General features: G+C 45.9%; 1 protein-coding gene across 1 annotated transcript; it reads right to left on the bottom strand.

Moving 5' to 3' along the window:
* Positions 1-1,847: 1,847 nt before the first annotated feature.
* Positions 1,848-13,920, bottom strand: Asb16 (ankyrin repeat and SOCS box containing 16). Its single transcript, XM_026412383.2, has 5 exons — positions 13,521-13,920; positions 10,251-10,518; positions 7,243-7,735; positions 6,764-6,877; positions 1,848-6,350 (listed from the first exon to the last, which is right to left on the bottom strand). Exons 1-5 carry the CDS (start codon positions 13,819-13,821, stop codon positions 6,165-6,167), a joined length of 1,362 nt encoding a protein of 453 aa, XP_026268168.2. The 5' UTR covers positions 13,822-13,920; the 3' UTR covers positions 1,848-6,164.
* Positions 13,921-13,931: the final 11 nt, after the last annotated feature.

The following is a 13,931-nucleotide window of genomic DNA, read 5'->3' as shown; positions in this document are numbered from 1 at the left end:
CTATGACCCCATGCCTTTTAATTTTTTATTTTGAGACAGGGTCTCACTAAATTGCCATGGGTGGCCTCAAACTTGTGATCCTCTTGCCTCAACCTTCCAAATTGCAGGGATTATGAGGTGTGTGCTACCACACCTGGTTTGTATCTGTTTGTCTGTTTGAGTCCCTGCTTTCACTTCTTTGGTCTGGCTTTTTTTTTTTTTCTCTTCCTAGTGGTGAGGATTGTAACCAGGGGCTTGGACTTGCTAGGCAAGTACTGTACCAATGAGCTGCACTCTGAGCCTTTCTTAAAATTTTGAGACAGGGTCTTACTAAGTTGATAGAGATGGCCTTGAACTTGCCAGCCTCTTTTCTTAGTCCGGAGTCGCTGTGTACCACAATGTCCTGCTGTTAAGGTCTTTGATACATGGTGTCACATTGTCCTCTGGGGAAATATATATCTAATTCCCTTATTCCCAGCTATGTGTTGAGGTACCCCTAAAGTTCCCTTCCCCAAAGATATAAGGTAGAGTCTAGAGAGGAACAGACTAGATGGGGGAGGTTTTAAGAGATGAGAGAATCCTAAGGATGTTTATATGCCAAGAAGGAGGAGCAGAGAAGGGAAAAAATGAAGAGAAAGGCAATTTGAGAAGGGAATAATTACTGAGTAGTGTTCTCTGGAAGTAGAGAAGGGTCCAGCAGGTGATTGGGCTTGCCCTGGGCAGGAGGTGGGGTATCTGGCCTCCCCAGGGCACTGGGCACCTGACCCATCCATTTGGGTGGATTTAGATAAACACACACTAAGTTCTTCCCCTCCCCCCACTACATGGACTGACATCTGCCATAACATTACACTATATTTGTCATCTTTCATTATTGTGTCTTACCAAATTGCCTAAGATCAGGAACTTTTTTTTTCTGTCACCCCCCCCCCCACCAAATCTATTTCAGATTACTTGATACAGATTTTCCTCCAGTACTGAACCCAGGATGTTGCACTACTAAGCAAGTGGTCTACCACTGTGCTACATCCTCAGCCCACTGATAAAGATTTATTAAGTGAATGATGGTTAGATTCAGCAAAGTTGTGGGAAGAGGTGGGGAACTTGAGAGACTTCTGTCATCTACTGGCCAGAGGCGATGTCTCAAGGTAGACTTGGCAGTGAGGTGAAATAGATGGAAAGAAGAAGGAAAGACTTGTTAGGGCTGGAGACATACTCAGAATGCCAGCACCTGGGATGAAGGGTTGGAAAAGTGAACAAAGCTGACAAGTTGATAGAGATGGCCTTGAACTTGCCAGCCTCCTTTCTCAGTCCAGAGTGTGAGAGTTTGAGGAGTGTGTCCAGCAAAAGAAGAAGAGGTAGCTGACTTAAAGGTGTCTTGAAAGAGGAGCTTTTAGGGTTGGGTTTTGGGGGTGGAGAAATTGCAAGAGGAAAGCAAGAAAAGAAAGAAGTAGGCTTCTTTATATATAAATATAACAATTCTATATATAAACATGTTTCTATTTCTTCTATATAAATATAACAATTATATTTAAAACTAAGCTTTTTGTTTTTGTTTGTTTCATTATCAGGAATTGAACCCAGGGGTGCTTAACCACTGAGACACATCCAGAACCCTTTTAATCTTTTGAGATAGGGTCTCACTGAGTTGCTTAGGGCCTCATTAAGTTGCTGAGTCTGCCATGTGACCAGCGCTGGCTTCATAAAAGAAGGTTCGATTCATGAGTAAATGCTAGGGAGTTTTTAATTAAGGAGACGAGACTCTTATTGCCTTTAACACCAGCTCGTAGATGGCTTCTCCTAGCTCCCACCTCCAGCCACCTAATGCTGTAGCAGGGTTTACAGAAGAGACTATCGAGAGAAAGAGAGAACACGCTAGAGAGTGGGCTTTTATTGGGGAACCAAAAATTCCAGGGAAAATCCCATCCAGTGAAGGTTAAGGGGGGCAGCATCCCAAGGTCAGGGGCGACAATTGGGTCTTCGGGGCAGTGTCCAGGCATGCTTCTGCAAGGACAAGCCCTCAGACCTGGAGAAGGGTGGGGAATAGCTCTGACACAGCTATGTCTAAGCGCCTCTCACCCAGCCAGGGAGGTAACTCAAATCATGTTCGAGGATGGCCTCCCACAGCTGAGGCTGGCTTTGAACTTGTGATTCTCCTGCCTCAGAATCCTAAGCCAAGGGGAGGCATACACCACCGTGCCCAGTTTGACAGACTATTTTAATGGATCCTTGGACATTTTAATGATGTAGTTTATGAGATGTTTATTTTTATTAACTATTGAACTTAAGCATTTTTATGCCTTTATGTACAATTATAATAGCTATCGAATGGTGAATATCTCTCTAAATCCTGCCTTAGATGCTTTTAGTGAATGCATTTTATTAAAAAATAGGACTGAGGGGCTGGGGATGTGGCTCAAGCGGTAGCGCGCTCGCCTGGCATGCGTGCGGCCCGGGTTCGATCCTCAGCACCACATACCAACAAAGATGTTGTGTCCACCGAGAACTAAAAAATAAATATTAAAAATTCTAAAAAAAAAAAAAAAATAGGACTGAGAATGGATATAGCTCAATAGTAGAGCATTTGCGTAGCATGTGTGAGGCCCTGAGTTCAATCCTCAGCCCCACAAAAAAAGAAAAAGAAAAAATATATACCGAGAAATGTATATGTGTGTGTGTATAATTTCAGAAGAATTCATAGATATCCATTTAAAAAAAAAACAAAACTCAAATACCACAATAAAAAAATCCATCAGCTCAGTCCCTCTCCCTCTCCCCTCTCTAGAGGGGAATTCTTGGTCACCAAACTTCCAGGTTTTTTTCTATTTTATTCTCATAGAGTTTCGTTTTGTTTGCTGTACATATCATATTCCAGACTGTTTTTGTCTCCTTAACAACAGTCTTGGAAATCTTTCCAAAGCAATACACATGCTGGTCAGTTGGAATTCCTTCCCAGTTCTATCTTGCTATGACTACTACCTTTTGTAAAGGCTAAATTGTATTCCATAGTATGGAACCCACATTGGGTTGCTCAAGCAATGCTGAGATGACTATTCTGGTAATTGCCCACCTTTTATGTAAATGGGGAGCAGTGTTTACAGATACTGCCAAATTGCTGGCCAGAGAAGTAACAGGATTTGCAAGAATCCATTTCTCCATCTCTTATTATCATTATTATTTTTTTGTGTGTGTGTGGGGGGCATATACTGGGGATTGAACCCAGGGGCACTTATCCACTGAGCCACATCTCCAGCCATTTTAATTTTTTATTTTGAGATGGGGTCTCGCTAAGTTGCTGAGGCTGGCTTTGAACTTGTGATCCTCCTGCCTCAGTTTCCTAAGTCACTGGGATTACAGATGTGCACCAAAAAGCCCTGCTCATTTTTAAGTTTTTCCAGTACTAGGGATTTAACCCAGGGCCTGGGGAATACTAAGCAAACACTCTACCACTGAGCTTCATCCACCCCTTTATTTCTTCATCTCTTCACCGGCACTGCATACTACCAATCTTTAAATTTTTTTCCAAACCAGTGAGGGAATGATAATGTTTTATTTGAATCTGTATTTCCCTAGTTGCTGGTGAGGTAAAGCATCATCATTCATTTATTGACAGGTATGTCAGTGTCTACTCTCTGAAAGGCACTGAGTCAGCAATGGTGGATAAACTGGGTGCAGTAGCTCATGCCTATAATCCCAGTCAATTGGGGAAGCTGAGGCAGGAGGATTGCAACTTTGAGGCTAACCTCAGCAACTTAGCAAAACACTTTTTTTAATATTATTGTAATCTTTTTTTTTTTTTTAGAGACAGAGAGAGAGAGAGAGAGAATTTTAATATTTATTTTTTCTTAGTTCTCGGCGGTCACAACATCTTTGTTGGTATGTGGTGCTGAGGATTGAACCCAGGCCGCACGCACGCCAGGCGAGCGCGCTACCGCTTGAGCCACTACCCCAGCCCCTATTATTGTAATCTTTATACCTTTATTATTTACTTCTTATGTGGTGCTGAGGCTCGAACCCAGTGCCTCACATATGCTAGGCAAATCCTTTGTCACTGAGCTATAACCACAGCCCTGAAGACCCTGTCTTAAAGCAAAAAGTAAAAAGAACTGGGGATGTAGCTCATTGGTAAAGTGCCTCTGGGTTCAATCCCCAGGATCTCCCTCTGCACCAAAAAAAAGTGGTCCTTCCTGCTCTCACAGATTGAAGAAATGAAGAATTAATAAAATAATACATCTTTATACATGTATCTTTAAAAATGAACAGGTTATCTTGTAGTTGTAATAGAAAAAGGGACTGGGGCTGGGGCTCAGTGGTGGAGCGCTTGCCTCGCAAGTGTGAGGCACTGGGTTCAATCCTCAGCACCACATAAAAAATAAAGATATTGTGTCCAACTAAAAAAAAAAAAAAAAAGTATTAGAAGAGGCTGGACTGGCTGGGGTCTGTCTGCTATAACAGGAAAGTTTAACATCTGAGTCTCCCAGCCAGGGCCCAGGACTAGGGAGATTTCCTTTTCTTCTGTTAGGCCTTTTTGGCTCTGTGAAACTAAAACAAAACTTCCATCCAGAAAGGAGAGGTTGCTGCTCTGCTTAACCATGTCAAAGACTGTCTTGTGTTAGTGAAAGGGAATCCCTGCAGACACAACTCCCTGGAGAAGGGAAAGCTCAACAGGCTGCCAGAGGCAGACCCAGGGCTCCTGATCTCTGTCGCAGCCACCACTGCTGCCAGACTCCAACTGGCAATGGGAGAGCCCAGGATCCCTCAGCTGAAGGACAGGAGCTCAGGCTTCTGGGCGACCCTCTGTTCCCTCCTGTGGTGGCTGCCATCTGCTGATCTGTGAGGGACCTTGTGTTCTATAATGTTTTCCTATTACCAGTACTAGTAGCTCAGGGCAGAAAACTTGGAAGCCACAAAAGAGCAGAGTGGGAAAATAAACAGTGATGGGACCTTAGTCACATTGAAACCTAACAAAGTCCATGCTTTTGTTCTGTGCACAGATCATTTCTTTGCATTCACAAAAACTGGCTTGCCTTGAAAAGCTCCCTCCTAAAGGTAAGTGTACTTTTGACTCTGGGATCAGAAGTGACAGGGGGAACAGCTGGTCCTCCCGTCATGGGCCCTCAGAGATTATTTTGTAGTGACTGCTATTTAAGATACCATGTGTTACTTGGGGGTGGGGAGGCCACATCATAAATGTCCTAGGCTTTATGCATTTACTGAAACACCTGTTTAAGGAACAGAGCTCTAGTCTCAGCCTAGTGGAGGCAGATACTGGTACTTAATGAATAAGTACTAAGCCAGGGAAGGCTACAGCTGGGATGGTCAAAGGAAGGCCCTGAACTGACTCTTGAGGATCTATCTGAACTGAGTCCTGAGGATCAAATCAACTTTGACTAGGCCAAAAAAAATGTATATCAAGCAGAGGGAACCACACAGGCAGACTCCTGAAAGCAAAGAAGAGCTGGTCATATCCAGAAATTGGTAACTAGTTTACTAAGGTTGGATTCCAGGAATTTGGGACGAGAAGGGGAGTCTGGAAGCCAGAAAACATGCAGAGGCCAATGTCTAGAGACTTCATTTTGTTGAGATCTTTTTGTTTTTGCAGTACTAGGGATAGAACCCAGGGCCTTGCACATTCTAAGCAAGTGCTCTACCACTGAGCTACACCCCAAGGACCTCTTTTGTTGAGTTTTGATTTTGCCTGAAGGTAGAGAGAGCCACTACTGGAATGGTCAGAGGTGTGACTCAAAGATTATTTCAGCATCCATTCAAGGCATGGGTTTCAAGACCCGCCTTGAGGTGACAAAGGCAGGTTGGGTGGGAACAGGGCAGGCAGAGACAAGATCTTGTCACTCTTTAAGAGGCAGAACAGGTATATGGGTGGCAGGAGAGAGAGGCACCAAGGACACCACAATAGATAGAGGAGCCATCCAATCATGCCCAGGCAGGGGAGGTGAACATTCCTTGAGTCTGAGAACAGGCTGAGTACAGATCTTCCCCTGGGGAAAGGGTCTGAAGCTCAGGATGGCTGATGGTCATCAGGTGGCTCAAGAAGCTAGTGGAGGGATGAGCTGGTCCAGGAGGGAGTGTGAAGCACAAAGATGAGAGCCAGCAATCATTTCCCTAGGGTTGAGGACAGGGACAGATAGAAGGGGCAGGACAGCTGTCACAGTGGCCTGTCATGGAGCTCACTGGATGCGTCCCTCCACACGAAGCAGCAGGTAGTCTTGGAGAAGTGGGGGCAGTGGGAGCTGGGTGGCAGCCTGCCGACAGCGACTACCCAACTGGGCTCGCACAGCCAGTCGGGCCAGGTGCTGCAGCCGCCGCGGCTGGTTTACCATGCATAGGGCCGAGCTGTAGAAGGCTTCATGCTCCTAGGCCAGGAGGGAAAGAGGGTCAGTTGGCCCAGCTCCCTTGACTCTGCCCTTCCATCTGGGGCAACCTAGCAGTGAGGTGCTGGGCTTCTACAACCTTCATCCACTTGGTATATCTGGAAGGACTTGGATTCATAGGTGAGAGGCCCTGGCATGGTAGGGGAGCTGGGGCTCCCTACACCTCAGGGCAGGGTCTCAGCCATGTTGGTGAGCGAGGCTGGGCAGGTGTGTAAAAGCAGAGGTCAGCCTGTACTGCAAGAGTTGGGAGGCCAGGGGTTTCACTCTGCCCATCCTCTTCTGCAGAGGGCTTTCCTGCGCCTCCCTCCAAAAGCTGGTCCCTGAGGGACAGGCATGTGGCTCATCCTTTCTCGCCATCCCCTCAGGGAGGAGCTCTGCCCTTGGGGTGGACATACCTGCCACAGCTCAGGAAGCACTGCCTCCACCCAAGTATCACAGGATGGGATGCAAGGATAGGCATTAAGCAGAACTTCCAGAGCCCGAGGGAAGTTGGCACAATGTTTCAGCATCTAGGAATCAAAAGAAGGTCTTAGGGGCTCCTTGCCTCCCCCATCCAAGGGTAGATCCAAGCTCAGCCTAATCCAAATCCCCACTCACACCCTTGTTTGGGGAACTAAGTCTGAGTTTCTCATCCTTCATCATGCTTCTGTTTCCCCAGCCTCAAGAGTGCTCCAACCTCTTGGCTAGAGTTTCCTTCAATGCTTGGACACTGCACCCCCAACCCTCTCTCCACTCCCAAGATGGGGAGGAACCTCTGGCCACTGTAGGTGGCCTTTCTAGTCTCTTGGAACATTCTCTTCCCCAGAGGCAGGGCTGCTGCAACTCAGCCCCAAAACCCTCATCCCAGCCTCCTTCCTCAGCCTCCCCCACTCACCTCAGGGCACACAGGCTGGGCCCCATAGTCCAGCAGCACTGAAAAGAGGACCTCGGGTTCCCAGTTGGGGGCATCCTGCACAGCCTGCAGAACGCAGTCCATGGGTGTGTGGCCCGCTCCGTTGGGGAGCCAAGCGCAGGCTCCATATCGCAGCAGCAGCTCAGCCAGGGCCCCGCAGCCGTTGGCACAGGCGTTGTGCAGTGGTGTGTGGCGCTTACGCCCAGCTGCCCGGGGGTCAGCCCCGGCCTCTAGGAGGTGCCGTGCCGCAGCCTCATGCTGTCGGCTGCTGCCCGGGCCCTCAGCTCCAGCGCAAGCTGCGTTCAGCGCTGTCTCCCCCTGGCTGGTGCGCAGGCCCACTTTGGCACCGTTCTGTAGGTAAAGAACCACGTGCGCCTCCAGGCCACGCGCTGCCGCCACGTGCAGGGGCGTCACCTCGCTCTCCTTGGCTGCTGAGTTCACGGTTGCTCCTGCCTCCAGCAGCAGCTTGGCACACCTGGAAACAGGAATGCAAGGGCCCAAGGTCAGGACTGAGAGCAACCCCCTTCCTTCCCACCCCTCTACTTCGAGGTACATACAGCCTCATGTTCTCCAGATCACAAAAGCCCCATGACAGACACCAGAGATAGAAGGCCCCATTAGAGCTACCAGAAGTGTCTTAATTTTCACATGAAAAAATTAAGGTCTTGCACAGTAGCTAAGGACATATAACAAATTAGTGGCTGCACCAGAATTTGTACTCCCTCCTTGATTTCACCCTTACTCTTCATTAAAATGGGACCCCAAGGCCTGAGCTTAGATCATTTGCCAGTGGTCTAACATTATGATAGCACAAGATTTTGAAAACCCATTCCTATGTGCAGTATGAAACAAATTTCAAAGCACATGAGGCAAAACAATAAATAAATAGAAATCTTAATATTATCTCCCTGCCCCCAAATTTGAAGACCATTCTTCTAGACCAAGCCAGGTTCATTTGGGCAAAGAAAGGTACTTGGGGACCTCCCTACTCAACTTTCCCCCTAGACAAAACAAAATTAAACAAAAAGCGTTTTAAAGACTACATGTTTCACAGTCTCCAAGATCCTGGAAAAATTATTGGCCCGAACACCACTGCTGCAAACACGCATTATTACCCACCGTGAACAAAACCAAACATGCAACAAACTAATAATGATGAAACTAAACTAAGAGTCATTTATAATTAAAAAGCCAGAATGGGGGCTGGGGTTGTGGCTCAGCATTAGAGGGCTGGCACAGCATGTGTGAGGCTCTGGGTTCAATCCTCAGCACCACATGAAAATAAATAAATAAAGGTATTGTTTCCAACTACAACTAAAATAAATAAATAAATAAAGCCAGAATGGCAGTTGCTGGAAAGCTAAAAGCAGATTCATCAACCCCAGTGAAACTCTAATAATCAGGTATCCTTTCCCCAGATGGCTAGGATGCCAAGTTCAATAGGTGTTTTTCTCAGTGTCCAAAAGTCAAGTAGCAACCAGTTTTCCAAGAACTTCTGAACTCATTTCCTCAGCGAATTCTAATCATGGGCTAATTTTTGTTTCTAAATACTTAATTTAGCAGCTGGACATGGTGGCACGTGCCTGTAATCCCAAGCAGCTCAGGAGGCTAAGGCAGGAGGATCTTAAGTTCAAGAATAGCCTCAGCAACTTAGTAAGGCCCTAAGCAAATTAGTGAGACCCTGTCTCTAAATAAAATATATAAAAGGGCTGGGGATGTGACTCAGTGGTAAAGTGCCCCTGCTTTCAATCCCTGGTACTAAAAAAAAAAAAAAAAAAAAATTAAAGAGCCAGGCATGGTGGCACATGCCTATAATCCCAGTGGCTCAAGAAGTTGAGGCATGGGCTGGGGATGTGGCTCAAGCGGTGGCACGCTCGCCTGGCATGTGTGCGGCCCGGGTTCGATCCTCAGCACCACATACCAACAAAGATGTTGTGTCCACCAAGAACTGAAAAATAAATATTAAAAAAAAAAAAAAAAAGTTGAGGCAGGAGGATCCCAGGTTCGAAGCCAGCCTCAGCAATTTAACAAGACGTAAGCAACCTAGTGAGACCCTGTCTCAAAATAAAAAATAAAAAGGGCTAGGAATGTGGCTCAATGGTTAAGCACCCCTGGGTTCAATACCTGACATCAAAAAAATAAATACTTAAATTTAAGTAACACGTAAAATTTCATTCAATAGGCTTCCAGAAAGTGGCCATTTTCACTTTGCATAAAAGGATAAGTCTGTTGGGAAGTGCTTGTTCCCAGCCACAAAAGACACACCCATAAAAACCTAAGAAAGAGTTGGCAAATTTGGATCACTTCCCGGTCCACCACTGGCCTAGATCTAGCAGGGAGAGAGATCCCCAGCATGTGGGCTGTGCAATGTCTTGAATCATTACCTGCTAGCCCAGTCTGTTGACTTGACTTGTAAAAGGGCAAATATCATGTAAAAAGGGTCAACCACTGTTGACCTTAAAAAAGGAAGGAAAAGCAAAGAAGAGGGACTGATGGTGAGGCTGGGAAACATGGCTAGATGTTTCCTGGTGCCTTTCTTGATCTGGCTATAGAGGATTCACAGGGAATCTGAAACTAGAATTGGAACAGGGGTTTTCCCAAAAGAAACAAGGCTTCTGCCTCCTGAGTTTAACACATGTGATATTGGACAAGACACTAAATCTTTCTGAGCCTCAATTTCCTCATTCATAGACTGAGGCCTGTCTGCAGGTTGTTATGAAGATGTATATGGCAGTGGCTCACGCTGGCAACCCCAGTACTCAGGAGACTAAGGCAAGGGATCCTAAGTTTGAGGTCAGACTGGGCAACTTAGCAAGACCCTATCTCAAAAAAAAGGGGGTGGTTTGGGGTTTGTAGCTCAGTGGCAGAATGCTTTGGGAACCACAAAGCTGGGTTGGATGTCAAGTTCTTCTTGTCTTGGCCATGCAAGCTAAAGACACAAATGCACACACACACTCCTGCCCAAATCATCCCCACCCATGGGCACCTACTGCAAGGACTCAGGGGTTGTGCAGAAGTGCAAGGGGGTAGTACCCTCCTCTGACAGCACGTTAGCCTTGGCACCGAAGGTCAACAGCAGCCGCACACAGTCAGTCTGGGCTCTGGCACAGGCCTCGTGCAAGGCAGCCCGGCCTCCAACACGGGCATCCAGCTCTGCCCCCTGCAGGATCAGGTGGCGGGCGCAATCCGTGTAGCCTCTGGCCGCAGTGATGGTGAGGGGTGCTGTCTGCTTGGTCTTGGGTGTCAGTACCCAGAACCCTAAGAACAAGTAGAATTGGTGGACTGGGTAAGAGGGTGGGAAGGGCAAGGTTGGGGATACTGGCTTGTAGCTGACAGTTAAGGCTGGTCTCCCCCTGCAGAGTCCACTAAACACAAGCACTGTCCCAGGCTGTATCTATGGAAAGGAACTCAAGGCCTGAATTGGGAGTATAAATTAGAACAGCTTTTTAGAATGATTTCTCAGTCTGTAAGAAAAGAATAATTGCTATAAAATCACAACAGCCTTAGGGCTGGGGTTATGGCTCAGCGGTAGAGCGCTCACCTCACATGTGCGAGGTCCTGGGTTTGATCCTCAGCACCACATATAAATAAATAGTTATTGGGTTCAAATACAAAAATAAATATTTTTTAAAAAATCACAAACGCCAATTAAGGAAACCTCAGGGTCTTTGAGCTGCTAATGGATTTGGTGGCTCTTTTTGTTCACCTCTGACTTTATGGTGCAGTAGTTATGCACAGGTGGGCCTGGGCCTGAGCCTAGGAAAGGCGAAAGAACAGAAATGAGTTGTAGGATACTCCTGGGCAGAGAGAATTGGGTGGAAGTAGGGGGAAGGATGGAGGGGGAGGATTAGAGGTGGAATGGGGAAAAAAAAGGATTGAGGAAAGGGGAATGATCATGTGACTGGTGTTAGATTCAAAAGGTGGAAATAGTCCAGGACTTATTTAAAAGACATTGATACTTAATAGGTTATTTGCATGCTAGCAAAGTAAGTCCTTGGTTTCTCCAAATCTTTGGTAAAGCAAGTTTTGCTTTTTATTAGGATTGAAATTAAGGCTAGGCCCCATCCAGGGAATGAGCTGCAGGATAAGACCAGGATGCCCTGGGTGAGGTCACAGTCTCACTATCACGGTCAGACAGAATTTCCAGCATGGAGTGACTGTGACTCATCTGGATCTGTAAGCTCTCCCCAGGATTTTGAAGGCCCCAATCCAAGGATGGGGTTTGAGGCAATCTTCTGCCAATCTTCATTGTAGTCTCACTTGAGGTATTCGGTTGATATGAACAAATCTGCTAGCCAGAATACATCCTAGAAAAATCTTTTGGCAAGTACATAAAGATGTTCATCACACTGCTATTTAAAACAGTTAAGGGAGCATGAGGCCCTGAGTTTAAAAAAAATTAAATTAAATAAAAAAAAAAAGTTAAGGGGTGACTGGGGATGTACCTCAGTGGTAGAGTGCTTACCTAGCATGCCTGCATTTGAACCTCAGCACCACAAGAAATAAATAACTAAAAGTTTAAAAAAGCTTCTTTTTATGGGGAGGGGGTACTAAGGGTTGAACCTGAGGAGCTTTATCACTGAACTGCCTCCCTATTTCTTTTGTAATTTTTCATTTTTAGACAGGGTCTCTCTAAGTTGCTGAAGGTTTTGTTAAGTTGCTAGGACTGGCCCTGAACTTTTTTTTTTTTTTTTTTGTAGTTCTTGGCGGACACAACACCTTTATTGGTATGTGGTGCTGAGGATCGAACCTGGGCCGCACGCATGCCAGGCGAGCGCGCTACCGCTTGAGCCACATCCCCAGCCCAAGGCCCTGAACTTTCCATCTTTATGCCTCAGCCTCTCAAATCACTGGGATTACAGGTGTGCACCACTGTGCCTGACTTAAAGATACTTATAAAAAAAAAACCAAAAAACTAGGGCTGGGGTTGTGGCTCAGCAGGAGAGCACTTGCCTAGCATGTGCGAGGCCCTGGGTTCAATCCTCAGCACCACATAAAAATAAACAAAATAGGGCTGGGGATGTGGCTCAAGTGGTAGCGCGCTCGCCTGGCATGCGTGCGGCCCGGGTTCGATCCTCAGCACCACATACAGACAACGATGTTGTGTCTGCCAAATACTAAAAAAAAAAAATAAATAAACGTTAAAATTCTTTCAAAAAAAAATAAATAAAAATAAAAATAAACAAAATAAAGGTATTGTGTCCAACTACAACTAAAAAATAAATGTTTTAAAAAAAAAACTAATCTACCCACTGTATCTGGGGGCTTGTTATATAAATCATGGTGTACACCTGCATAGAATTTATGCACCTATTTAAAATATTTTATAGACTTATGGTTATTGGCATGGAAAGATGTTACATGAAAAAAAAATCAGGTTATCAAATTGCATGTGAGGTGGGGGTGTAGTCCAGTGATAGAATGCATGCTTAGCATGCAAGAGGCCTTGGGTTCAAACCTCAGCACCAAAAAATAAAATGAAATTTTAATGTGGGATGTAATTTTATTCTTTTTTTTTTTAAATATTTTTTTTAGTTGTAAATGGACACAATACCTTTATTTTATTTTATGTGGTGCCGAGGATCAAACCCAGTGCCTCACGCATGCTAGGCAACGATCTACCACTGAGCCACAATCCTGGCCCCTCATTCTTTTTTTTTTTTTTTTTCCTCTTAGTTGTAGATGGACACAATACCTTTATTTTATTTTGTGTGGCGCTGAGGGCTGAACCCAGTGCCTCACTCGTGTGAAGCGAGCACCTTACCACTAAGCTATAACCTGAGCCCTGTAATTTTATTCTATGAAAGAAAAAAAATTCAAATGTGTGGGAGATATGTCAATTATTTGTCAACTAAATATAAAATTTACACAATCTGTATATAATACTCTTAGAGATTATAACTTTTGGGCTGGGGTTGTGGTTCAGAGGTAGAGCACTTGCCTAGCATGTGTGAGGCACTGGGTTTGATCCTCAGCACCACATATAAATAAATGAATAAAATAAAGGTCCATCAACAACTAAATATATATATATATATATATATATATATATATATATATATATATATATTTTTTTTTTTTTTTTAATAATATAACTTTTAATTCTGAAAAGATACATAAACCACCACTTCAGATAGGAGGTGGCAAGGGATGGTCTAGTTTTGGGTGTGCAGGGAGAGGATGAACCTAGACTCTCCCCCTCCCCTCCCCCACCCCTCTTTGTTCTCCCTCCTCCCTGACCTCTCCCTGGTGCTCCTTACCCTGTTCTGCTGACCAGGCCAGCTGGTTGCTCACAGTTTCCACAATCATGTTGGCAGCCTCTTCATCTTGAAACAGAGCTTGAACCTGCTGCAGGTCACCAGAGAAGAGGGCATTGTGGACAGCTGGGTCCCTGCAGGAGCGGCGAGGCCTTGTGAGTCGGGCCTGGAAACTTGAGGGGCACCTGTGGCTGCGGCACTGCTGGACAGCTGCCCGTCGCCGATCCTCCCATTCCAGCCACTCCCGCTGCAGGCGGAGAGCACGCAGCGTAGAGGAGGTGAAGGGGAAGGTCTCCCCGGCCATGCGGAGGGGCCCAGGAGACTGGGCAGTGGCACCTGGGCAGATCCTTGTTCCTCAGCGGGACTACCACCCTTGCTCTGGAGAATCAGCCTGTCTCCTCCCCCTCCCCCGTG

This window comes from Urocitellus parryii, chromosome 7, assembly GCF_045843805.1.
Source record: "Urocitellus parryii isolate mUroPar1 chromosome 7, mUroPar1.hap1, whole genome shotgun sequence".
Classification (NCBI taxonomy): Eukaryota; Metazoa; Chordata; class Mammalia; order Rodentia; family Sciuridae; genus Urocitellus; species Urocitellus parryii.
Note: the sequence above shows the minus strand (reverse complement) of the source record. Positions and strands in the feature narration are given on the sequence as shown.